This window comes from Strix aluco, chromosome 3 (genome assembly GCF_031877795.1).
Source record: "Strix aluco isolate bStrAlu1 chromosome 3, bStrAlu1.hap1, whole genome shotgun sequence".
Classification (NCBI taxonomy): Eukaryota; Metazoa; Chordata; class Aves; order Strigiformes; family Strigidae; genus Strix; species Strix aluco.
In genome coordinates, this window is record NC_133933.1 from 49,092,904 (window position 1) to 49,118,925 (window position 26,022).

Below are 26,022 nucleotides of genomic sequence, written 5' to 3' on the forward strand. Positions count from 1 at the left end.
ACAGCTATAGCTAGGAAACCAAAATGCCAGCTTGTGTTACTGTTTGGAGTTTCCTGGAAAGCAAAAAAGCCAAGCAGGCACTCATGTGACGGGGTATTTGCTGCGTAAGCCTGGGTTAGAGCCTGTCTGCAGATACAGTGAACTCTTTCAGGGCCTGTGGTGCCTGCCAGCCCACTGCATGCCATTTGCAAAGGGCCTGGGTGCAAGTATCTGGTGGGTTCATTGGCCAGTGAGTTGGTTTATTTTTCATTCTATGCCTATTTAAATATGCAAGCATAAGAAATACAGAACTTGTTTGAATGACATAAGGTGTTGATATAAATGTTTAAAATGGGGGTGTATATGTACAGGAAGATAGAAGTTGTCTCAGCACGTCAGAATAGCTTCTCTCATCTACTCTGTATCCAATAGCAGCTGCTCTGAGACACTTCACAGAATGGGGCAAAAACCTTATGTGGGTCTCATTCAGACCTCCAACAGACTACCCTAACTAGAAGTGTTCACATCTTTTCAGTCTGTAAATATCACTCTTGGAACACAGATATAGTTTAATATTAGTCTTAAAAACTGTCTTGTGGCTTGAATGTTGTAGTCTTTCACTTGGTTGAATTCTCAAATTCTCTTTCCCCATATGCAGGAATAATTCTTTTTCATGTGCCATTGTTTTAACTCACAGTTTTTTGGGTTTATTTTTACATTAAATTATACCAAGCCATTTAAGGTGGATAATCAACATCTTTTACTTGAGTGGGGTTGTCAAAGGGGAGTGGAATTACAGCAACACTATGCTCAGTCATTCACGGGGCAGGTTAAAATGTACATGGCAGAATAGGTGTGAACCTGCGGTTAGAGTACCTTCCTTGGGGTGTCTTCTTATTTTCTTCTCTTTTGACTCAGTGCAGAACCACCAGAGCTATTCTAACCAAAATCCAGAACCCCTGTGGTGGAAAACACAGGAGGGTTCATAGGTTTAGCAATTTATTTCTGTTATTCTTGGGATTCTTATGCTGATAAAACCAGTAGTAATATGCCAATAGCAATATGTACACATGGGACACTGTCAATAGCATGGAGTTCATCAGGATGCCACTTACTTAAATATATTAAACTTTCTTTTAAAGGCAAGAGAAAACCCAGAAGTCAGTCCGTCCAGGCACACACTGCTTTAAACCAAAGGCCTCCTGCTTCAAGTCACTCAGGACCAATTGCAGAAAGCCGCCAGCCTTTCATCCAAACATCTACATCTGCCCACGAAATTGCCCAAAGGCTTTCCAGCAGTCAGCTGTCATTCCACAACTCCGCAACTTCTGTGTTTTCCCAGTCCCCTGCTGTTCCTGTTGCTGGCCAGCTGACTGTGCAGGACCGAGCTGCAGCAATGCTCAGGTCCAGTCTGGCCTCTTCCACTAGCTCAACTCTCAGCCTGCTGTTCGGCAAGAGAAGTTTTTCAAGTGCTTTGGTGATTTCTGGGCTCTCAGCTGCAGACGGAGGTAACACCAGTGACACCCAGTCATCCAGCAGTATGAATATTGCCATGGGCCCATCTGCTAGAGCAGCAAGTCAAGCAACTCGGGTAAGGCTGAAGCCATAATAGCAGCACTAAGCTGAGCTACTGTACTGCTCTCCTATCAGGTTCTTGAACTCCTGTTGGGTTTCTTCCTTCTCACTGGTCAGAAAAAAGTCTTTTCCAAAACAACGTCAGGATTTTGGTATTTGTTTCGCACTTTGCTGCATCACAATGAAAATGAGACTGGTTAATATGTGTGTGTGTATGAGAGTGATGTATTTATAAGTAATTGACAGGCTGGCTGTTAAGCATGCACCTGAAATTGCAAACTGGGGCAAAGTCCCTCTTCCTTTCACTCAGACCAGGGACTTGGGTCTCCCTTTTCTGCAGCCCAGGTGATGAGTACCATTATAAGCAAACTAAATAGCTCCTTCCTTGCTTGCTTATGCAGGACTTAATTATTTGTACAAGGAGGAACAGTTTCCACTGAACAGTGCACAGTGAACAGTGAACCTCTCTCTGACCAGAAATTCAATCCAGGACTTGAAAACCTTGTTGATGAAAGGGTTAGTCAAAGGAAGTATTTCCCAAAGGAAACCTGCATGCCCTGTGATTCAGCATTTTCTAGCAGCAGAACAGTACACACAAAGAACTTCCAGTCCTATTCCCATCTTCTCTGGAAAATTCAATGCACATAGCAGTGTTACTGTTTTATTGTCTACTTAAGTATATTTATTTAACCTTGGTTGCCATCAGTTGCTTTCCTGAATTTTGAAACTTTCACCTCAGCACTACAGAGCAGTAATGTGAGGAGATGGACTAGAGATAAAGGGTGACTGCAACTAGCGGTTGAGTGACAACCTAATTAAGACAGACTTTTGCATTTAGCCTATCAAAATGGAAACCAAATTGGCAACAGGGGAAGGTTGTGAATATGGAAAGTCCAAAACACTATCATTCTGAACAGTGTATAACTTCCCTCATTTTCAAAGAATTCTCCAAACCTCAAGTGAAAAAAAGCTCCTTAGCCTGTGTGTATTTTGCTCTCAACCCAAAAATACCATGTACGGTATAGTTCCTTGGAGTTTTGCCATGAACTTCAACAGAAGTTGACTGAACGTTACTCATCTGGGTCCAATCCTGCTTTATTACTCTAATAAGCATTAATAATATTTCTACATGTACAGCCGAAAATATCAGATGACAAGGCATAATTCCAACTCTCAAGAGTTTATAGCCTAATTTGCAAGAACTCAGCCAGTCTGCAATACTGAGTACTAATGGTAGGATTCACCTCATCTAACTTTAAGCCATCTACAATTTGGGTTTGAAATCTCCGTAGATTGTTGGTGTGGCCTCTGTATTCAGTGGAAAGGACAATCCACTTCATCCTTACAGCTGTCAGGAAGAAATCTTCCCCTGGGACACCCCTATCTCTCTGCCTACCATTGACAGCCTAGATGATACACTAAGACTACATGGTTAAATTTACATAAGGTGAATCCTGGCCAGAGTAACTGTTCAAGAGTCCAGGTGCCTATTTGATTGAAGTGCTAAGGAAGAAGTGTTTTATTTAAACGTTAACACAGCACAGTTCTGGAAAGCTTTTATACTAATGGACTCCTTACAATGGGGTGACACCATGCATAACATTTTCAGACTGATAATTACGTTCCAGTTTTGATGAACAGGTTTCTTTGTCAGTTGGATTTAAAATCTGGCATATAAAGCAAGACCCAGAGCAACCCAATTTAACTTTTTAGAAGTCAGCCCTGCTTGGAGCAGAGGTTTGGACTGGATGACCTCCAGAAGTCCTTTTCAATCCAAATGATTTTACAGCTCTCTATACATGTACATCTGTGGTACTAAACCTCTAGCTCCTGGTCTGCTTTTCTTTCCAAATTTATGTGTTACACAAAGTGTGACAGGTACCTCTTCAGAAGTCCCTTGTGAATAATGCATGTTAAGAATCCCATGCAGTTTCACAGAATGACATTCCTAGATCAATTTTTAACTTTTTTCACCTGTCACATCAAAAAATAGCTGAAGTGTTACTTAGAAGTTTCCTAAACTAGTTGACTTTTTCTTTCTTTCCAGCAACTCACCGAGACCTGTGAAACAACCGATGCTACAGAACCTAGACGGCAGCGAGAGGCAGGTCCAGCCCATGCCATATTCATGAGTCAGAACCTGGAGTGCAGAAGGGCCAGCCAAGAAGATATGGCCCTGGAAGACACTGCTTCTCAGCAAAGCCTGTCTGAAGAGCAGTAAGGAGGGTGCCTAGCACGAGGGCCACACGCTTCTTAGAATAACATACAGACACAAGTTAGGTCAGGGAGCTGCATGTGGGTTTAGGTTCTTTCAAATGTAACAAGCAACTTCTAAATGTTTATTTTTCTAACTTCTACACAACAATATACAGGGCAGATGTTCTTCAGCTAAAGGCCTTGGAATGGGTAGGGTTGGAAGATGTCCTAAAAAACACACAGTGCCACTTCATCTCAGGTTCTTGTAAATCCTAGATCAATGAATACAACCTGTTTAATGTTCCTTCCTCTGGAATGGTTGGAATCACGAATGAATAGAGCGGGAAATATTAATACAACTCAGTGAAAAGCACACAAGACATCTCTTTCCTGCCACAACTCAACAGCTGATTGCATGCAAACTAATTGGCATTTGATATATAACACATAGCAAAAGGCAACTTTGAACAGAAGCAATGAATACATAAAGGACAGTACAACCTGTACTGTAACATTAGAGCTAAATCTTATTATTTTTTTTCCAACAGCAAATCTCTCTCATTTTTCTTTAACATGTTATGCAGGTGGTAATTCTGAATAGCAACGTAGCATCACAGATTGATATACTGCATGCAGCCATAATGAAATATTGTGTGAACGAGCCATGCTACACAGATAAACAGAAGTCAAGTGTGAGAAAAGGGAGTATCCAGTGCATGGAAAGCCTTCAAAGCATATGGTGCACCTTATTTACAAAGAAAGCAGCTTTGCATAAACAGCTGCTCTTAGGTATTATCTTGTGCTCCTGTTTGGTTTACAGCAGCGTTTCTCAAATTCCAGGCAACAGCCCCCGTGGGAATTACAAAAGGGCCCAGGGGAATCCTCCTTAAGGACAGGAAAGGGCAAAGCAGGCTGTAATTATTATCTGGAAGTTCTGTATTAGGAAGGGAACAGCTAAATGCCTTTAATTGCTGGACATAGCTCACTGTCCATAAACACTTGTAGCCAGTAATTACAGAGCATTCTGATTTCCCTCCCCCAGAGAAACTGAGCTGCTGCCAATTTAATAGTTGCATAAAGACAGATGAGGCAAAAAGGGAGGCCATGCTTTCACAAAGTTTGAGAAATGCTGATTTACAGGAATGCATGACTACTCTGGAAGCCAAAAGGCTACAACAAATCCTTCCTCTACCATAGCGTCTAAACACACGCCTGTTCTCATTCTTTTTTAATTAAAAAAATCGCAGCTATCAGTGTCTTGCTGTTCCTCTTTACTGTAACTACCATAGATTGTTTCTAATTCTCAACACGATGATGTGCAGCCAGGCTGTGTTGTCCCGATTAACAAGAAAGATTTAACAAGAGATGCTGTAGCTAAGTCTCATTACTGTTAGGCAATACACAGTTGCATTCTGAGCTTCCTACTGTGCCACACTTCAGATTATAAGTAGTAGAACTAAATAACACCTAGTGAAAATAAAATGATCAAAGTATGTTTTGTGTGGCAGCAGTTTTTGGGTTTTCTTTTTTATTTTGAATTGTTTTCGCTTGCTTTCTGCCTTATGAAATTGAGAAATCTATTGTTTTTCTTTCACTTCAGATCTTGGCGAATTGCTTATTTATAAAGCTCAGCACAACTCAGGCAAAATTCTGATCATGTTTGCAAGGGCAAAAGCAGAGTATTCATGTACAGCCCCCTGAGACACATGGTCATCAGTGCAGTTTAGGCCCTACTAATGTCTCCTCCAGCATCCCGGTGTGATGTGGAAGAGGAAATTGAATTCAGCTGCTCCCTTCTGACCATTTCTGGCAGATCATACCTCTCCTCCCCTACCCTGCTCATGAAGTGCTTCATTACAAATGGGTGGAGGTTATACAGGTAGGTGGAGGGCTCTTAGTAACAGCCACCAGCCCCATTTCTGCCCTGGGGGCTTTTGCATGGCAGTCTACTACGATAAACAATCACTGCTTTGTCTTCCTAAACCCTGCCCTGCCTGGAAGCAGGGCAAACAGGCAGCTGTGGAAAGCACTAAAAACCTTCTCATGTTCAGTTAGCCTCACTTAGGCCTCCAATTTTCACATCTTTAACTTAAGTTTGAATTAATTTCCATCAAAAATAAGTAACTCCAGTAGTCCCAATCAACCTAAATTATTCTATGTATCCAACTCAAGCACACTAAAGCAGATTGGGAAACAGCTGCACAAATCCTCCCAGCAGCAAGCTGCTGTTGCTTAGCATGGACAGAGGCCCAGCAACGCCACCTTCCCCCAGCACCACAGTTTAAGAGATTCTACCATCTCCATGCCCTCTGGTACCGCACCCTAAGAGAATGCAGCTGCCTCACAGTTCCTGACTTAGTTCAAGCCACCAGCCCTGGAGCAGAACTCCTTGGGGACAGCAGTGTGCCATGATGCCCAGCCTCCCGCTGCACAGGGTGGCTGCCAGAAAACGCATGTCTTAACTCCTTTGTTGAGGCACAGCACACCAGCAAGGCAGAGCAGAAGACAAGGTAAGATTAAAAAAAAAAAAGAGTTCCTTTTTGTAGCCATGTCTTACCCAGTTTTTATTTTGCGTTAAAGTTGTTACTGTAGCATACTGAGTTGAAAAAGCCTGAGAGTGACCATTAACAACAGTAACAAAGACAAAAAAAAACCCCTAAGATGACAGCACAAACTCTCCCACATTACATTTCTCCATAATTTTGGATATAGTCTGCTGTTATTAAAAAGACTACTGCTGTATGCATTGTTTTTAAATACGGGCCAATCCTACAGAATAATCAGACATGACGGTTAGAAATAAAACCTGGAAGTAGGTATGAGGTTGTACTGATTAAACACATCTTAGACCTCGCCCCATGTTTGCATGAGGTAGAGATAGACCTGTTTACTCTGTACAGGATGGACGATGCATCTAAGACGCTGATGCACACAAAGCTAACAGGTACCTAACCTTTAGGCAAGGCCTAATTCCAACAGTAAGCTGCTCAGAACAGCTCTGCGTAGCACCAAAAGGCACCTGAGTCCGTAGGACTGCTGTTCTCAGCAATCAGTGCCTACACATACACAAAGGCTTTAAGCCATACTTTTATTCCTGAAAGACCTAAGCAGCTTGATACTTAACCTCACACTGGAGGTGCTTCAGAGTTGCAAGATGGAGGTACCTGTGGCACCTCAAGAACCCTCCTTTTTGGGCAGTTTGGGGCTCTGAATGAAAAGCAAAGGCAACTTCCACTGCTTTTAAGTCAGCTGTGGCACTGATTTCACAATGGTTTCACAATGTGTAACACTTGTTAAAACTTGGTCCTGAAGTTGCTCAGGCTGAGCAGTTTGCCTACATTACCTGTCTCATCTCTCACCACATCTGTGATGCAGGACAGATGACCACCACAAACACTTAAGTACCATTTATAGGCAGTTCCATTTAGTGTCAGTTTTGAAGATACAGGTGCTATGCTTGAATTTTTCCAGAGCTGCAGAAGCCACTTACTCAGCATGGGCTGAAGGCAGAAGCCTGCTCGATGCGCATTCAGCCAGCCCAGAACCTTCTTGCTTCTACAACCTGAAACCAGTAACAAACACTCCAGTCTCACTAGCAAGCTGAATGCATCCTTTGAGGAAATCAAGCACTTGATCCACAAGAGCATTTGGTACATGTGGTTCTTTCACAGAGATGTCAGAAGGGATGAAGAGAGGGAGGGCCTATCTGCCTCCCCCAGCTTAACCCCAGATAACATCACCATTGCTGAAAAGAAACACTGGGAGTGATTTTATGGACACTGGCTCAGTGGGGCCCTCACAACCCGAGAGCAGAGAGGAACACATACAGTAGAGCAGGCTACAGGAAGGAGGATAATGAGTAGATGATAAAACAAGCACAAACACAGTATTTCAGCCCTTGCATTAAATGTGGGATACTTACCCCCCCTCCCATGTTGTTTTCCTAAACTTTCCTTTCACTAATAGGCTCTTGTTTACATCATATAGTAAAAGCCAGGTGCTACACTCCTAAGGGTGAAACATGGCCTGAAGATCTGGTAAGACGACTTTTAGTAACACTTTACCAAGCCAACCACAGGCTGCTGAACTGCTCACATCCACCAGGTACGCTGGCAAGCCTCCAGCCTGGCCTTCAGCCCGGCTGGTTCCCACCACAGCAAGCAAGATGGGCTCAACGTACAAAGTTCATGTCCATTCCTCCAAAAACACAAATGCTGGAGATCCTGCTGTTCCCTCCATTTTGAAGTGCCATACAAACTTCTTCTATGTGAGGAACTGGCATTCTTGTTGAAAAGTCTCACCTCATTCCTATAGACAGAAAATCGTGGCATTCACTGTATTTAAGACAAATGTTTACAGAAAGGACTTACCAGTGTGAGTCTTTTCGCCTTGACAAGATGGCTAGATACTCTCAATACCTATGAATGACATTCTGAAGCTATTAAGTTCTTAGGAGTCTCTACGATGTCATTCACAGCTTTTTTAAAAAGTTATTTGTTAGAATAAAGCAAGGAATGTCATCTGCATTTGGCTCCAACCCACCAACTGACTGCTCTTCTCTTGTTGGGGAATTTAAGTTAAAGATTAGCTGAATTTTGTGCAGCTCATTTTAGAAGATTAGAATTACCAGTGAAATTCTCCTGCATGTAATAATCATCTTCTCATCAATGCGTGTTTTTCAACTACCCAATTATTGCCATATTTAGATTACTCCCTGGATTGGGAGCTGGTATTTAATTACAATGTTTCACTAGTGCTTGTACATCCCTAAATCTGCAACAGACATACTATTTTAATTAACTTTGCAGTAGGTCCAGTGTTAAAGATTCACCTCTCTCCTTCAGCCTTCTCAGAGTTTTACAAGTCAAAAATTGTCTAATGCATGATGAATAATGCAGGCCCTGTTTATTCCATGCTGTGTGCAATTTATGTTTGAATTACAAGCCTCCTTGCCAAAAAGTCCTTGATTCTTGGGCTTCAAGAGAATAATTGGTACCTCATATTCTCCCCGTTTTTGCACCAATTAAAACCTGCAGGTGCACTAATGTTGTCATCTGGAATCTTGCTGGTACATCAGAGGTTATTTTCACCAAATGTGTGCTATTAGTAAAATCAGCCCATCAGGGGAATCAGTGAATGCTCTGTTTGTTGTTACAGTGCTCTCAAGGCCTTCCAAATATTTTACTAGTGCAAGACCAGACAATAAATTTTTACCTCTAAAGTAAACACAGGGTGTCATAAAAACTAAGTTCAGTTGGAAATATTACTTTCTCACTCACTCAATGTATATTTGAAACAGGCAAATCATTTCTTCAGGACTGTCTCAGATTTAAAGGCCAGACATGACTGTTAAGGTCATCTAGGATCTCCTGCTAAACACAGACCACAAAATTTCTCTTTATTTCTCTTGAAAAGCACTCTAGCTCAGAGAGAAGATGGGCTTAAAAAAAGAACAACAACAAATTAAAGACTCTCACCAGTCTTGAGATAGGAAACAGAAAGCAAGAGCCACTGATGTCAGTAGCAAAAATACCCTTTGATTTAAAAGGGCTGATACTTCACTCACAGTTCCAGTGAAGGAAAAATCCTCCATTTTGGAAGTTTTTCCAGTGACTATCTACCCACACTACAAAAGGGCTTCCTTGTACCATGAGACAATGGCTTAAAAGTACTAGAAGCACCTTGGTCAAAAGTTCCCCAAACATTGTTATGATTCTTTTTCCTTTTTTTCCCAGTCTATTAAATGATGGGACTACAGCAGGCATCATGGTGCTATATGCAGGGCAATATATCTACTTTTATGATGAACAAATACCACTCTAAGTGATGAATTCCCAATAATACTGGCTGAACTGGAATTTGGAAAACTGAACTCTGCCATCACTCCTGAAGAAACTCCCCTCCCCGGCTTCTACAAAGAAGTGTCAAATATCTCCATTTTATTTAGCTTTAAAGGTCAGTCCTCATTTAAGACTCAACTGCAGTCCCCCTAAAACCTTGCTAGACTTTAGGCAATTATTTAATCATTGAAAGAACTATTTTTTTTGCAGCATATTTAACAGTTTAAGAGACAACATTGAAGCAGTAGGACGTCCAGCACTTAAGCACAGAGAGGTTTCTGTTTGAAAGTCTATGGCACATAGCCCTGAAGTTTACTTTGGTCCCAAGTCCTTCACCACCTCTAATAAGGTGTCTTGTCTGAGTAAGATGCCTGAAGTAATTAAGGGATTAGTGATACCTTCAGGGCACAGCCTTATTTTGCAAAAAGCAACCAGGAGCTGTACATTCTCAAAGGAGTGGGACCCTAAGAGGAATTCTCTTTTTCCCAAATATGATGAAGACGATACCATCATCCAAACGGATTTGGGCAGAATGGTAGTGTAACAGGGCAGTCAGGGAATAAGGCCACAGCATTTTTTAACGTGGCATGTACCTCCTACCATCTGTGGAGGGGCAATGTTTGTACCAGACCCTCCTTCTGAAGATAGGAAAGCGAAAGGACATTCCCTCCATGCTCCCAGCTGTTTCCAGGGCACCTGTAAAAATGCCTTTCCCCACCCAGTCCCCTACAACTTTGGATGTCAGTTTTACAGAAATAAGTAACTCAAATGATATTTGAAAATGCCTTTAAATAGTTTGCTCATTTTAACAGTTGTTGAACTGAACAGAAAAAAGTTGAGAAATGACTGAATTCTTAACAACTTTTTACAGCCAGAGATGACTATAAATTGTACAATGAACACGTGTGCACCTGGGAGGGAACTCTGTTTTCACAACACGCAACACTGATTAGGTGGTAGCACTTCTCCTGAACACAACTGCACACCTCATAGGGAAACACATTGTCTAATACTCTCAAACACTTATTTCACCATTAACCATTAAGCATGTACAGAATTGAATAAGAAAAAATCCCAACCAAAAAGTATTAATAAACATAACATTGTAAAACCCATATGGACAAATGCAGTATTAAGTTGATCCTGACTTAATAAACTCTGCATGAAAAACACAAGTCAAGATTTGACTGAACTTCGTGGACTTGAAGATTTATATATGCATTTTTTTAAGGGGGTGAGAGGCAGGATTGCCATCGGAAATCTGGAAATGAACCTAATATACAGCCCTCAACTACTGTCTGGGCCACTCAGGAGAGGGTAGAGATGGTTATTTTTCCTCCTGAAGTGGAATTCTGTAAATGCCACTTGGGACTACAGGAAATTTCCTTGAAATTCTAGATACCCTTCTTATACTGCAACTGGAGAGAGGGGTGTCTGGGGGTAGGGGGAGAGCATCTGCTTATTCCTTGTACCTCATGAATCATCAGCACCCATGCCGAGACACACTTGGACACACCTAAGCTGGGTCACTTACAGCAAAGATATTTCTGCATAAACTAGGCAGACCACACGTTTTGGGCATGGTTCTGTTCTGTTACACCAGGGCTAAGTTCCAGATACGGAACTGTTCTCCAGGCAAAACAGTCTACACTCTGAAAGACTAAGATCTCAAACAGATTTGACAGTTAATTGCTTTTACATGGTATAACTAAGATCAGAGTCAGACCACCTAACTTTCAAATACCCAGATTAGAACTGGATGTTAACTATGCATCTGTTCAATTTTCTGAATGGATCAGCTTGTGAACTGAATAAACAAGAATCGTGCTATCTCATTTTCACATTTGACCAGTTTTACCTTGCTTACCCTGAAGGCTCCAATAAAGCCTCCAGCGGCTAAAGCAGGAAGGGCAGACTCCAAAACATCCGCAAAATGTTGTAATATTTTGTTAAAATAAAAGCTTTTGTGTTTACAGGCAAGAAAAGGTCTTCATTTTCTGCAGGATTCTACAGCTGCCAAGATGTCTTGCAAAATGCTGTTTCTGTTTTCCTTACTAACCTAGAGAAAGAGAAATTAAAACTGATGTAATTTGATGAATAACCTCTGTATCAGTGTTTACTTCAAAAACAAAGCAGAAATTCAAATGCATTTCTTTCTCAGTGGAGGAATGTTGAGTGTCAAGCACCTGCTGCCTTCTGCTTCTGAGAACACAACAAGCTAAACCCACAAACCTGCATATGTAATTGAATATTCAATGATCTTTTTGATTTAATTACCCATGGTTTTTTGCAGTATTATTCAGGGCTTGAATAACCAACAAGAATCACTCAAAGAACCAGCATGTACTTTTGTCATTACTAGAAATCCTTTTCAATTACCAAATATAATTTTCCTACTATAAAGTGGAGTTCTTATGCCTTCAGTACTTGAAAGGGTTTATTAGCATGATAGACCTAGTCAAAAACATCTGCAATGAAAAAAATGAAAACATGCTTAGCAGCACAACTCCATATTCTGAGAAACCTTAGCACTGCAGGATAGAAACACCTTGAAAAAGAAAGAATACTACTTGAGAAAGCTGGGGGGCTTTTGTAGCACATTGAGGTATGCCTTTTGTTGACCAGTCCATGGAAATGCTGGGCTTTAAGACCAGTACATGTGAAAATCCAGTCCAGTGTCCTGTCTTTTGCTGGGCCCATCTGCATTGCAGCACATGCAGATTACTGTAAACTGCCAAGCAAATGCTAGCGCTTGCTAGTCAGCTCAGCTCCTGGGTGCAGCAACAATACAGCACAGAGCTGCAGGGGGCTGGGGGTGTAAATTACCCCTTCTTGATAGACCGGGTCCTGATACAGAACCCACTGACCCACAGTGCCGGCATTACTAACTCAACCAAAACCTGGGGAGATGGCTGGGGTGGTGAAAGAGTTAACAAGCAATTGTGAAGTGTCAGCAAAAGCCTCATTTTAAAAAGCCCAAGAAATTTTTCCCACTGTTCAGATCCCTGCAGAGAGGGCAGGAAGAAATAAGACAAAGACAGATGAGCCAAAAAAAAGCAAGGGTGTTCATATTTTTAACAAAGTTTGAGAAATGCTGTTTGAGGAGGAAGGAGAGACACCGCACTATGAATGGCATAAAACTCTCTACCAGCAAGGTTTCACTGCATTCCCTGTAGCTGCATTTCAGATCTGAGCACAAGGGTTTGTATCCCTTTCAGTACTACAGTCAATACTGAACAGGAGAAATTATTATTGTTATCATCATCATAATGTTTTTTAACTAGGTGACAGCCCTACCTGAAGAATTTGGGCCTAGAAGTCTACTGCTGTTTACAGTCACAGACATCCTATCCAAATACTGGAAATCAACACTCTAAAACCTAGAGATGGTGGTCTCACCCAGACCACTTGAATTCAAGAGAGCAGATCAACATGGGACTGAGGAAAAAATTACATTAAAAAAACAAAAAACAAAAAACAAAAAAAAGGGAACCAAAGGGAAGAACTGCCTGAAAATGTTGCTGATTTTACTGAGTATCATTCCAAGCCTATTCTAAGATAAACAGCAACCCCACAATAACAAAGAGAGCAAGACAACAAAGAATGGAATTGCTCTTCAGTAAGGCTATTGAGAGCCCCCAAGGTAAACAAGGCACAGTGCACAGATCAGCCAAACTCTAAATCTCACAGCAAGTGTCCTGATATCCTGACTTTCAAAGGACCTTCTGAACATTTAATAGCTCTTCCCACTGTCTCACAGCCAACAGAAACAATACTACATTTTATCTATCCCTTTTCCATACCTACATGCCAGAAGTCCAGTGAGAGCAGCAGAGAGAAAGTGCCAAGTGCTGGGAAATTTTCACAACTGTTTTACAAAGGCTGCTTGATAGATATAAGTCTCCTCCTAAGATCTGGAGACATTCTGTGCAGGCAGCTTTCCCAGAGAGAACAAATCTCCCAGTATCTGTACTGAATGTACAAACAGATGGGTACATTTTTAGACAGGGAGTTGAAAATAACTGTAGATGCTGCTTATACTGAGCGTTTAGGTAATCTGGAGGAAACTACCACCTAGACTCCAAGCAGGCAACAGTAGAGGACAAAAGCTTTCTTCCCCTAACTGTTAAATGCACCGTCAAGAAAACCCCTCTTGCACAGTCTGTTCAAATGGAACTTTTTCTTCCTCTGATCCATTTAACTGTTTTCTTTCTTAAAAGGCATGGGCTTCATGGAAGCATAATTAATAGATGGGAAAATGGGAGAAAATGAGAATGTGGCAGCTGCTAAGAATAATCTGATCCTATTTATGACACTGTGTCTGCAAAACTACACAGACCAGGGAAGTGCAAAAAGAGCCTCCGTAGTTTCACTGGAAAGTTTAGTTCTCAGCAAAATGGAATTGGGCAACAATGAAAAGAAACGTGTTAAGTATCAGAGCTCCTATCGTTAAGTGCTCTAAACATAATAAATGTTTGGGACCAAATGCTCAACTGCTTTTAGGGCATCTGGGCCTATTTACACCAACTGAATGTTTTCAAGACAGAAGGGACTGTCAAACCCTGAACAGCTGTCTCTATGCACTTAGCGTCAAACACCAGAGCTGTCCTTGTGACACTAAGAGAAGGATGAGAAAACTCTGCTGAGTTACTTGAATGCAGCCTAACTCTGTATTAAGTAACAAAGCAGGCTGAACTTTTTTGGAAGGTAGCCACCTACTTCTGCACACTTCCAGGCATCATAAAAGTTAGTAAGAAATTACTGACCATGAGCTATTTGGGCACTCCATGTTCTCACCATGCCACAGCCCTTGAAGAACATAGCTGGTGATCCAGTATTTACTTCAGCTAGTAACACCTCTGACTCCCCGTGGGCAGGTTCTGTTCCTGCTCACGTACATGTTTTAACTAGCTGGGCAAGAGCATGTATAGCATGTCACTGCTGCAAGTGAGACAGATGCTCTCCTGCATGAGACTTTAGCATAGCAGGTCTCTGCCACCTTGGAACTATTGCAGTCTGTCACACATTTCACACCCATGCTTTTGGCTAATGGATTCACCAGAGAACTCTATTTAAACAAAGAAACCTGCATGTCCTAATTTCAGCAGCATAAACAGGATGGCTCATTTTTTTAGTAAAGTTTTTTTTTTAGAGAGAAAAAATTGCTCCACTGAAGTTTCAGGAAGACTTTTGCTGGCTGTAGTCAGTATTTCAGGGAAATATGTATCAGCAGACTGATACAGCTAACAACCTGGGGCCGAGTGGCACATGCCCTCAGAACATCACCTGATAAAAAAGAGATAGAGGAAGCCTCAAAAGCTCCCTTGAAAAGCCAAACACTGTTTTCTAGCACTCCGTTTCCTCACCCAAGCAGGTCAAATGCACACTATTGCCTTGCCATGACTGCAGTCAAAGCACCAAATGACTGTTACTTTCAGTGAGGCATTCTCCATTCCCTCTCCCCAGACCTACCACTGTAAAGCAAGTCTCATAAAATTCACATTCACGTGCATCCCCATTCAGTAACCTGACCACTAACACACATCAGCTTGTCAGTGGGAAACCTGGGGTTTTATCTCCAAAAGCAACAGCAGGAGTTGAATGCTTACGTGCGGAACGGAATCTTCTCTCAGCTTTGCTCCTAGGATGGCTTTAGCACTTAATTAAAGAGGCATTTAATTTAAAAAACAGAAACTGAAGATGATGATGGGACCACCAACTAAAAGAAAGCTGAGGAAATTTTCTGAGCACTGCAGTTTTATTAATCTCACTTTGAAGAGGAAAAAAGAAGATGGAGACTTTGCTTTCTCCGCAGTAATTAAGATCATTCAGTATAAAGTTGTTGAGATAGTGTTTTTTCCTTCCTCATTCACTTGGATGTAAACAAAGTATGCATTCTCACTGTGATGTGCACCTGACAAAGAACAGGCTGCAACAGTATACTGCTCTATTACCCCTGTTAGTAAGCCAGGATGTGTAAGTCCCACTTCCTGAATTTATATTTTATAGAGATGCACAGTTCAGCTTTGGATATATAGCTTTATTCTCTACTACAAATAGTACACTGAGCAGAAAAATAAATCAAAGGAGTGGGGGCTGCATTTAGCTTGTGAAGCATCCAGGACACTTGGAGACATTAAGAAAACCTCAGGCATGTATTCCTGTGAACAGGCTATGTTTTGTTGTGATAAGTTTTTGAGAACCTCCCGATAACTGATCAGAAATGCACTTTGAGGCCCTAGTATTATGAAAACTATGTCTATAAAAATAACATAATGAATTCCAAAATTGGTTCCCTGACTCCAGAGAAAGCACACTCCATTTACAAGTGTCTTTCTTCTAGAAATCATTTCTGCAAAATCCACTGCTGCCTTTTTTTTCCCTTTTTTTTTCTTCAGTATGAATTACTGGTAATATTTCTGCAAGCCAGTCTAAAAAAATAATTTAAAAATCTGACTGTACTTTAAAAGATTCAACTCTTAGGAATAATGAATACTTAGAAGGCAATAATACTACAGCAAGAAAACCTTTTAAAACAACTATATCATTACTTCTGCAGCCCCTCACAAGCAAAGCCAGCTGTGTGAGACTGCTACAGTAAGTGCCAAATGTGACTTTTTTTTTTTAATAAGGTGAACACCTGCCCATTAGGAGTAAAATGGAAACTAAAAAACTTATTTCATACAAGCTACCCACAGCTATCAATTGGTAGTAACAATTAGTTTTTAAACAGAGCCAAATACAAACCAGCAACCTAGAACAAAAGGCTCTTTAAGGATATTAAATATTACTTACATTAAACACTTTAACATCTTTCCGACTTCTTATTTCTTCAACAAGATCCAGTGGCTTTCCCTTAGGTATTGGAATAGTTCCAAGCACCACAGTCTCTGAGCCAGTCAGCGTTTGACGAACAGCTTGAATAAAAGCCTGGCTGAAGAGCTCCATTTTACCAATCTCATCTATAACACAGATTTTTTTCTCTGCACTACTGCCATGGTTTACCTGTGGAAAAGTGCATCAAGAGACTGTAAACAATGCAGAACAAGAAACACAAATAATTTCTATGCTAATAAAAGAAATACCTCCAAAAGAAACCAATTCAATTGTAATACTGGGGAAGGTAGAAGAGTCAAAGCTTCTGCTGGTAACTGACAGACTTATAAATCTATCATTTCTATTTCAGCACAGATTTTTGGAAAGATGAAAATATACGTACAGCATAAATAACAACTACAATAGGAAATATTCAGAACATCAGTTTTCCTTCAAATCAGAATTCTCACAGTGGTCCCATATGAGCTATCTGACAACTAAGAACTTCACTTTGCCTACCAGCAACTCTCAGTCAATCTGAGGGACAATTTTTCAAAACTTCACTCTTCCCATCAAATGATGCATTTAAAATAGATCAACATCCACACAACACAACTATTAAAAAAAAAAAAAGACTTGCATTAAATCTAGCTCTGGAAGTTTCTCCTCCTGTACCTTGGTCAAAGGAGGGTCAAAACTAGCATTTCTCTCAGAACTAGTTTTCTTCAAAGCTATGTGGATAACAACCAAGCTGTTTTCAAGCCTCTCTCACATCAGAACAGTCACCTTCCATTTCTTTGTCAAGATATCGCTTATTTAATAGTCTTAGACCACCCCTGGATTGCAGGATAGGCACCATACTAACGATTTACCAGGTTTTGTGGTTTGTTTGCTTCTTTCATGAAGTGAATACTGTGCCAAACAGTACTGTGCTGCTGATGGGGAAGTCTAGGAGACAACACGGGTGATATTGCCACTGAGGGAAAGGCAACTTGGAAAGCGAAGGAACTATTCAACAGAAAAGGAAGTGCACTGCCTACCCTCTCTTGGGAAAAGTAACTGAGAACTGTACTCCATTATTTATAGAAGTGAGGAGGAAATCAACTGAAGTCACAACATCACTGTAGATCCATGAATATATACCAATACCAGTCATATTATACAGAACCTAAAAAAAAGGAAAAATAAATCTAAATCTTTGGCGTTGTGAAGGCAAAGTATTTGCTTCTGGGAAAGTGGAAGAACTGTGTAACATGTGTCCTAAAATATTTTCAAGCTAAGTCCCTGCTGAATAGCTGTTTTATCTAAAATCCTTTCGTAGATCAGTGAGCAAAAAGTCAATACATTGAGAAACAGAGCACTTTGCTTTGAAAAAAATCCTCAGTCCTGCCTGGTAAAGTTTCCAGAACCAGAAAGATCATCCACTGTAGGATCTACTCCTGTTTTCACTGGAGTGAATGAGATCCAAGCGAAGAGCTGAAGCTGTCCTCAAAGCTAAATGGGCACATGCCCACTCCGTGCTGCTCTCTGATCAAACCAGGCCATACCTATGACTCTCCTGCCCTCATTCTTCATTTGTTTCTTCTTGTTTCAGTTCTGTGATCTTCCACACTCTCCTCCTCTCCCATTTTGTGCCACCTACATGCATGACAACATTCCCACAAAACGGATTAACAGCGCTTTCAACGAGAACAGGGCCATGCACTGTCCGACCCTGCTGGTCCCTTTTCTTCTTCTCTTCGCTCTTCTCTTCTACTTGCAGAAAGCCATAAAACAACAAGAAAAATTCAACACTGCTAACACTCTTCTAGCAAGATCTCTCCTGGACTTCACATTACTGCAGCAGTAAAAGGATTCCAAGTACAGCGCTGGCTTAGTGAAGTCTTTTTTATTAAACTATCCTTCTATTTACTAACATAGTAAATCAAGTTACAGTGAAATTAAACATATAAAAATTGTCCCATTTTATTAATATTTCCTTTCTCCCTTGCTCCGACCATCTCTGCTTCCTTACTCTCAGACTGTAATGTTCCCTGACAAAAACAAGAATCAGATCCTCAATCTCAATTTTGCTCCTTGCACCTCTTTGTTTTTTTGTTCTTTTGAAGTTCATTAAGAAGGGCCTTCTTCCTTGGTCCCTTGAGCTTTGGCAGTATAGAAAAATCACAATAGGTTTTTTTTAGTAGTACAGTTCAGCAGCTGCTGCACACTGCTTGTGATATGTTATTGCCAAAATCAGATCTGTTCTTGTTTAATTTTGGAGAGGGGAAAGGTTGGCGTGAGAGAGGGGGAGAAGGAAAAAGGCAGTAACAGAATGTTAGAAGAATCAGAAAGAGACTGTGTAGAAAGTCTTGTCACAGTCAGAGCACTCCTTCTGTAGCAGGCTAAATCCCAAATTATCAGGCGGCTATCATCAGTTAAAACCCACCAGTCTCCAGGTACTTATACAGTGGTAATCAAAAATAACCACTAGATTCAAGAAACTAATGCTTCTACTGGAAGAAGATGGGAATCAGAGCAAGAGGCGGAAAAGAAGCTGTAAAGAAGAAAAGCAGCAGCAAAAGGCTTTTTCCTGGACCCACTGACTCCACCCAGTTCTGCCTGGTAAGCCACTCGTACATTTTGTTTGCTTTCCAATATGCAAGAGAGTGGCATAGGAAGAAACTTCCTCTCAGCTATCTCTCAGGCCAAGGAAGTCCAGCTCACAGGACGATGTCAGATCAAGAATGACAGGGGATTGCAATCTCTCCAACACTACAATAAGCACAAGAGAACAAGACAGATTTGCCCCTCTAGTTTCCTGATCCTGAAGTCAATCAGAATCAGTGATACCCAAGAAACAGGTCATTTATTAATATCAAAAACTAGTGCTCTAGAAGGGCCTTCCAATAACACTGATTATCATAAAGCATCCATTTTTCAGCAGTTTTCATAGAATACTCACATTTCTCAGCATAGGTAGAACCAACTGCTCAAATGAAACGAGGTCTACAACATATTGTCCGACCCGATATTCACGTCTTGAAGTAGAAGAATCAGAACTGAATTTGAAAAAGAGATACACAATTCCTTCTAAGTAATGAGTTTAGTGAGAATATACCGCAGTCATTTCAAGTGGATTTATGAGAAGTTATTCTAGTAAGTCAAATCCCCTTAGTTCTAAGAGAAGAAACTCTAAACCATCCATTCAGTCATATTGCAGTTAGCATTCTTTCAGATAATAAATATACCATAAGCTACCTCCACAAATCTGTAAGCTCAAATTTGAACAGTGTTCAGAAGGACAATAGGATGTAAAAGCCAGCAGGTATATTTACACTGAAATCAAAATACATGCCCGCAGTTCAGATCTTTGAATTTGGTAATGTGACACTACAGACAGCATCACAGCAGTAGCCCAAATCTTCGCATGGGCTGCAAAACCCTTCAACAAACTTGGAAAAATACTCAGTTTTCATGTGCTGCATCACACTGTCCTAGGTGAACCTTCTTTATTAGCAGTATGCAAATTATTTACTCAGATCAACTATGTCTGAACGAGGTGCAGACTAAGTTTTGCACAAAGTGTGAAAAGCCAGGTTTAGTGAACCAGGAGAAACTGTGAGCCCCTCACCACTTGAGAAGCCTCCCTCTTAGTGGGGGTCTGAAATCCTCTTTTTCTTAAAATTCACATGTGGGTTTTGCAGGCCAGTCGGTGGCTCTTTAAAACAATGTTATATGCAATTTCCCTTTTATTTTCCACTTCTGTCTCCATAAATTAGCTGGTGGAAACAAAAAACCTTCCTCTCTGCCAATAATACAATAAGCTACTTACTGTATCTCAAAGAGACTTGACCTCACAATAAAATGCTCAGCAGTGCTTCCGCTCTATCTGGTGTAAAATAGGCAGTAAGAGAGAACACCCTTCCCTAGCACATTTTCAATATTTCACTATGCAATACACTCACTGTCTACCTACACAATACAGGTATCAGCCAAGACAAGAGAACTGAACAGGCCATACATGTGCTGGAAATCACCTTCTGGAGGCACATTTAACATGCTGACAGACCGAAGCAGAAGCATAAAACAATAAGCCACTTACAGTTATTAAAACCTCAGTACCTGACTCTAGATAAAGGTCCTCGTTTTCCAGACAAAGTGACAACATCAAAGCCTGTTCTCCTGCCACCTTCTCTAACTTCCTCTGTGTAAAATCCATCAATGGGAATGCCTGAAGATTTTAGAGCTTGAGTGACTTTCTGGATCAAAGTAGTCTTTCCAACCCCTGAAAATGATGAAGAAACAAAATGCACACAGGATTAATCTTCTCCTACACTAAAAGCCCATTTTTAAACACCACGGTAATGATTCAGTTCAGCAGGAACATTGATTACTTTTTAAGTTTGCAAATTGGATTTTTTTAAATGGTAGAAAAGAACAGAGGCACGTTTTAAAGTTCATCCTGTACTGACACTGTAATGTTTTATTAGCCTTTAAGAAGTATGTCTACAGTGAAGTCACAACAGAATGGTACAAATATCCCAGGCTACCACTGAACTTGTTAGCTTAGATAGTGGACAGGCAGGCCATAAAGCTTGCCCCAAGGCAGGTAAATACATGAGAGCCATACTGTTCCACAACTGATACCCACCCAAGCTAGCTGGAAGACTAACTCATGAACCTCCCTTTCTACCACTTCTATTCACTACCTTTTAAGAACAGAGCTGAGTTTATCCTCCTTTTAGATCATAAGGTCAAAGCTGATTGCTATTACCAGGAGCCTAACTGCCACAAAGGACACACTACTTCTACTGATGTCCTAGAAATCAGAAGCACCCCCTGCCCCTGAGATATCAGGTCCTACATGGCAAAAAATATTTCCAACAACAGAAGCATGCTTCTAATGGTAATTGAAGCAAGAGAGGTTTTGACTAGATAAAGGGAAAAGCTTTTTTATCGTGAGGACAATCAAGCCTGGAACAGGTTGCCCAGAGAGGCTATGCAGTCTTCACATTCTTTGAGGTTTACAAGCCCTGACTAGATAAAGCTTTCAGCAACTTGGTCTAGCCTCATAGCTGACCCTCCTTTACACCTCCTGAAGTCCCTTCTCACATGAATTATCCTGTGGTCCTATAACCCATTTTTTTACCCTAGGACAGATCCTCCAAACCCTTGCCACCTGATGTCTGATGTACCTTCTACAATGTGAACATTGGCCATGTTCCAGACATCCTCTCAGTTCCCACAAAGGAGCTATTTCTTCTCCTTTGCCACTGTACAAGTACATCCCTTGACAATTTCCTTTTAAACTCAAATTTATCGCCTCTCACAAAATTTAGTGTTATCACTTCATTTTTAATCATTGCTGTAAAAAAATGAGAAGACAGAAAATATCCTGCAGAATAAACCTTCACATTCCTGGAGACAAGGAGTACAGACCAAATGTGAGTTGCCTGAAGGTGCCAACAGAAATCATTTCAACATGCACATACCAAATTCCTCCCTCAGATTTTAAGTATATCTAGGAACTACTTTCTTAACAGTCAATATCAATGGCAGAATATTCTGTGGCTCTACGAGCACCTAGTCAAACTATTAACCAAACTTTTCAAAATTGAAGTCAAAGGGATTCCTGGCATTTGAGAAATAAAATGACAAATGTGGCACCATCAGTATCTACCACCTTCCTGAGGCCTTGACTCTGCTAAGTGAATTTATACTAATTTGGCTAAGTAGATTTGCTATCTCTAATTTGGTTACCTTCATTCAGTAAATTGCCAAAGAAAGTAAAAATGATTCAAACTAAGCTTAAGAAAGCTTAAAGTTATACATTTAGCTAATCAAAACAGTACATTCAACTTCAGTTAAATGAACAGAGACAAGGCCTAAGCAGGCCTAACCACTGGGTCTCCCAGAGGGCTGCCTTTATTCAAGTGGATGGAAAGGCAGAATGAAGTGGGTGGAATGTATCTATATCTCAGCCTAACAGTAGCATTTTAAATTAATTCCAGACAAGACAGGCATATACAAAAGTTCACAGAACAGAGAATTAGGCCCACTGCTTTACTTCCTGACCACAAAAGAAAGCTTTGCAATCATAATAACTGGTTTATCTCTTTATCAACCTTATAGTTCGACCCTCAGACTATTCTAGCTCCGTTCTACCTCCACATAATCAGCTTCCCCTACCATGATAAAGTACACTGCTTCAATCAAGGCCTGTCCATCTGGGATACCAATTATTACCCTATAACTTCATCATTACTTAGGTTGGAGGCACTAAATCACTACAATTAAGTCACAGAAGAGATGAATGCTGAGAAATTATTAACGGCTGCAGTTTAATTGAAGTAGGATTAGTTGTCCAGGGTTGGTTTTGTTGTTTTTTTTTTTTTTTTTTTTTTTTTTCTTCCCCTCAGCATTGAGCTGCAGGGCAGGAGCCAGGGACAGAACAGCAGCGTCTGGAAACGTGCATGACATGGGATAAGACCGAGAGCTAAAATGGAGTTTTATTAGGAAAAAATTAATGAGTACAGCGGCTCTGACCTCAACAGGTGAGCGGCTACAGGCCCGCACGCCGGCAGCCGGGGTTACCTCGCAGGCGGCTGCCGGGCCCGGTTGCAGCAGGAGGCGCTCCCGGGGCTCCGCCACAGCCCGGGCCGGTGCTGGGGCCCGCCAGCAGGTGCCTTCCCCTGGCCCTAAGCGCTTCATGGCCCCACGCAGGGCGGCCAGGCCAGGCCAGGCCAGGCCGAGCCAGGCCCCTGGCCAGCCCCAGCGACCGCGCCCGCCTCCCCTCGCCCCGCTCCTCTCCCCGGGCTCCTCCTGCCCCCGTTACCTGGCGGGCCCGTGAGAAAAACGTGCTTCGACATGGCGGGGACCGCAGACCGCGCTCCGCCCGCTCCCCCCGCGGCGCACTCCGGCCCAGCCCGGCTGGCGGGAGCGCCGCGCTGCACCTCCCCCTCGCTCCGCCCCTGGCCCGGCGGCCTGGCCGGGCCCCGCACCGCCACCGCCTCCTGCCCGCCGGGCAGCGCTGGCCGTGGCGCGGCGCTTCGCAGGCGGCCGCGGTGAAGCTGCCAGTGCCGGCAGCTGCTGAGGGGAGCCCGGCCTCTCCCGAGAACCCCCCCCAGCGGGGATTGCTCCAAAGCCGCCCCGGCGGGCCGGGGGCGGGAGCCGCTGTGGCCCCCAGGGCTCGGGCGGTTGACGCCGAGGGACGACGGGCCCTTCCCGGACGGTGGCGGCCTGGGAGGCACGGCCCAGGGGTGGGCCGCTGCTGCCGTGGTATTACCCAGAAGATGGACATTATTTAAGGTTAGGGGAGAAGGGAAAAAACAATTAATTTCCTCAATGTGGGTCAGCATTTTCTTTATCCAGTCAGCTTGACCTATTTAATTTCTTAATTTCTCTCCCTAGAGCTTTCTACCCGTTTCAGTAAACAACGTGTTCCAGGATGCAGCAAACCAGTCAATTAAAAGATGAATGGGTTGTCTGATACCTCGATGCAGGCAACAAATGTATCTAGGGGCTTAATATACAACTAGGGTGTTACAGAGGGGAGCGAATTGGGTCACAAATGGAAAGGTTTCACAGATTTAACAAAGACACTGACAGACATCTGTCTTCATCCCAAAACACCAAATGCATGTGACCTCTGTGTTTGTTTGGGCTCTGGCGATGAGGAGCTGTAAGAGAGCAGGGAAGAGGATTTTTTGTGTGGAGGGCTGTGGTGCACAGGCAGAAGTCTGGGTGAGGCGATGCCCTGCCACTGAGGCCTGCTGATCCCTGCCTGGCTGTAAGCACTAAAATGGTTACCCCAAAATACTGATCTATGAAGGGGATGCATCCTGGTTGTTGCTTGCTTCAGCTAGAATGGATCTCTTCAGGTTCAGCACACCTTTGTCTGGCTTTCATTTTCAGTAATTTCCTGAGGATTTAAAGGTTATTAATTTTCACAAAGATCATGAGTATCCTTTTCAGCCAGATGAAATGTGTAGATCAGCAGGTAGAGTGTACATCACAATAGACAGGTATTTCCATAAATTGAACAAAATATTTTTGATGTGTGCACCACATATAGCTACTCTTCCTTGTATGGTTTTATATTCATAGCAGGACGAAGAGCAACCCTCTAGCAGTTCTGCATCTTTAAATATACAATACTTTCAGGTCAGCTAGGATCAGGGTCTATGTAAAATGGTGGGTCATCTAAAAGTGTGAGGGATGCAATCAGCTATTTCACTGCATAATAAGAGTACCTTGTACTACTGTGCTTCTGGCTTCTGAGGAAAGCAAAAGTCTCTTTCAGTCTTCAGTTACACTCCAGTTAAGGGTCAGCACTCCTGTGAGGTAGAAATCATAATCACCACTTTCAGAAGGAGAAATTGCAACAAAGAGATGTTAAGAGGTGGGGTTAATAAATTACATATTTGGTTCCTTGGGTGGCATGAAGAACCAGAGCTGATGCCTAGGATCCCGAGACAGTACAGAGGGAAAGGAAGCTTGCCTGTAGGAAACACGGGGAGGATGCTTAGAAACACTCCCTACCCCTAAATCTGGTGCAATGTTTCAGGATGGTAGGGATTTCTCTTTAGCTGGGATTTATAAACTAGAACCTTTTACAGTTGCTCTATAATTGCAGGTGAAGCACTTCTGCTTTATGTAATAGGCTACCATTTAGTCAGGTAGTAGGAAACACGTATCCCCTTCAGCTGCAGCCTTAAGGGAGTTAAAATCCATTTTGTCCAATTGCCAGGAGAGTATCCTTATAACCAAATTCACAGGCTTTTTCTATTAGGCTGAGATACGGCACAGCCACAAATTCAAGCTGATTGGGACAGGCAGAGCACAGTTCAGATGCTAGTGTAGAGGAGGGAACACCTAGTTTCTGCCCTCAACAGCATTGTATAGTCACTAGATATATTACATAGGGTCAGTTCACTGGATATATTACATATGATCAGTACACTTCTGTTTTACATAAAATTTGGGGAGTCATCAGAAGCAAAATTTAAGCGTTACTTCCAAACAGACTAGGGGTAGTTTAGAACATCTGTACCTTTCTTTGGCTACTTCACTAGATCTGACCAGAGGTCATTTCAGAGGGGAGATCATAACTCTGAATTCTTGTTTGCCTGTTCTCTGCTTTCACTGATAACCAGATTTAGTTAATCTATCTTTCTTTGAACATAATGACTTATTCCTCATTTCACTGAGTAGTGTGGAACATGTTTCATGCTTAAATACTTAATAAAAAAGACTTGACAACTCTGGCATTCCTGTTGGGGGGAAAACATGGAGTTAACAAAGACAGCTTCCTGTGTCATCTAAAATGAAAACTGCATTTTCATAGTTTATATTCCAGTACTTTGGTTTGTGTTTTTTTTCAGGAGCAATGAAATTGTGATGTTTACTTACGGCTTACTGCAAGTGTTTGTCAGGCATCTTTAATCTAAAGAAAGAACCACAGAAAAGAACTGCATATTTACTAGACTGTTAACGCAAGAAGAACGCTTTATAGCTGGCTACTTCACCGTTGCCCTGAACTTCCTGCGCAGAGCTTACTGTGATTGATTTTACAGGTAGGTTTTCTATATAATATTAAACTATTTCAGTCTATTGGCTGGTCGCCCAGGAAGGC

At 41.9% G+C, this 26,022-nt stretch overlaps 2 protein-coding genes across 3 annotated transcripts in view; one reads left to right on the plus strand and one right to left on the minus strand.

Annotated features, from left to right (window-relative positions):
- Positions 1-4,584, plus strand: part of PCNX2 (pecanex 2) — a 160,742-nt gene extending 156,158 nt beyond the window's left edge. For both annotated transcript variants that reach the window (XM_074818460.1, XM_074818461.1), the window contains 2 exons: positions 1,122-1,570; positions 3,602-4,584. In XM_074818460.1, coding sequence (XP_074674561.1) covers positions 1,122-1,570; positions 3,602-3,775 — 623 coding nt within the window. In that variant the 3' untranslated portion in view covers positions 3,776-4,584. The remainder of the gene's footprint in view (positions 1-1,121; positions 1,571-3,601) is intronic.
- Positions 4,585-10,359: 5,775 nt separating this feature from the next.
- On the minus strand, positions 10,360-23,356 carry NTPCR (nucleoside-triphosphatase, cancer-related). Its single transcript, XM_074818462.1, has 5 exons — positions 23,224-23,356; positions 20,511-20,673; positions 19,351-19,447; positions 16,386-16,595; positions 10,360-11,649 (listed from the first exon to the last, which is right to left on the minus strand). The coding sequence occupies exons 1-5, from the start codon at positions 23,255-23,257 to the stop codon at positions 11,581-11,583; spliced, it is 573 nt and encodes a 190-aa protein (XP_074674563.1). The 5' UTR covers positions 23,258-23,356; the 3' UTR covers positions 10,360-11,580.
- Positions 23,357-26,022: the final 2,666 nt, after the last annotated feature.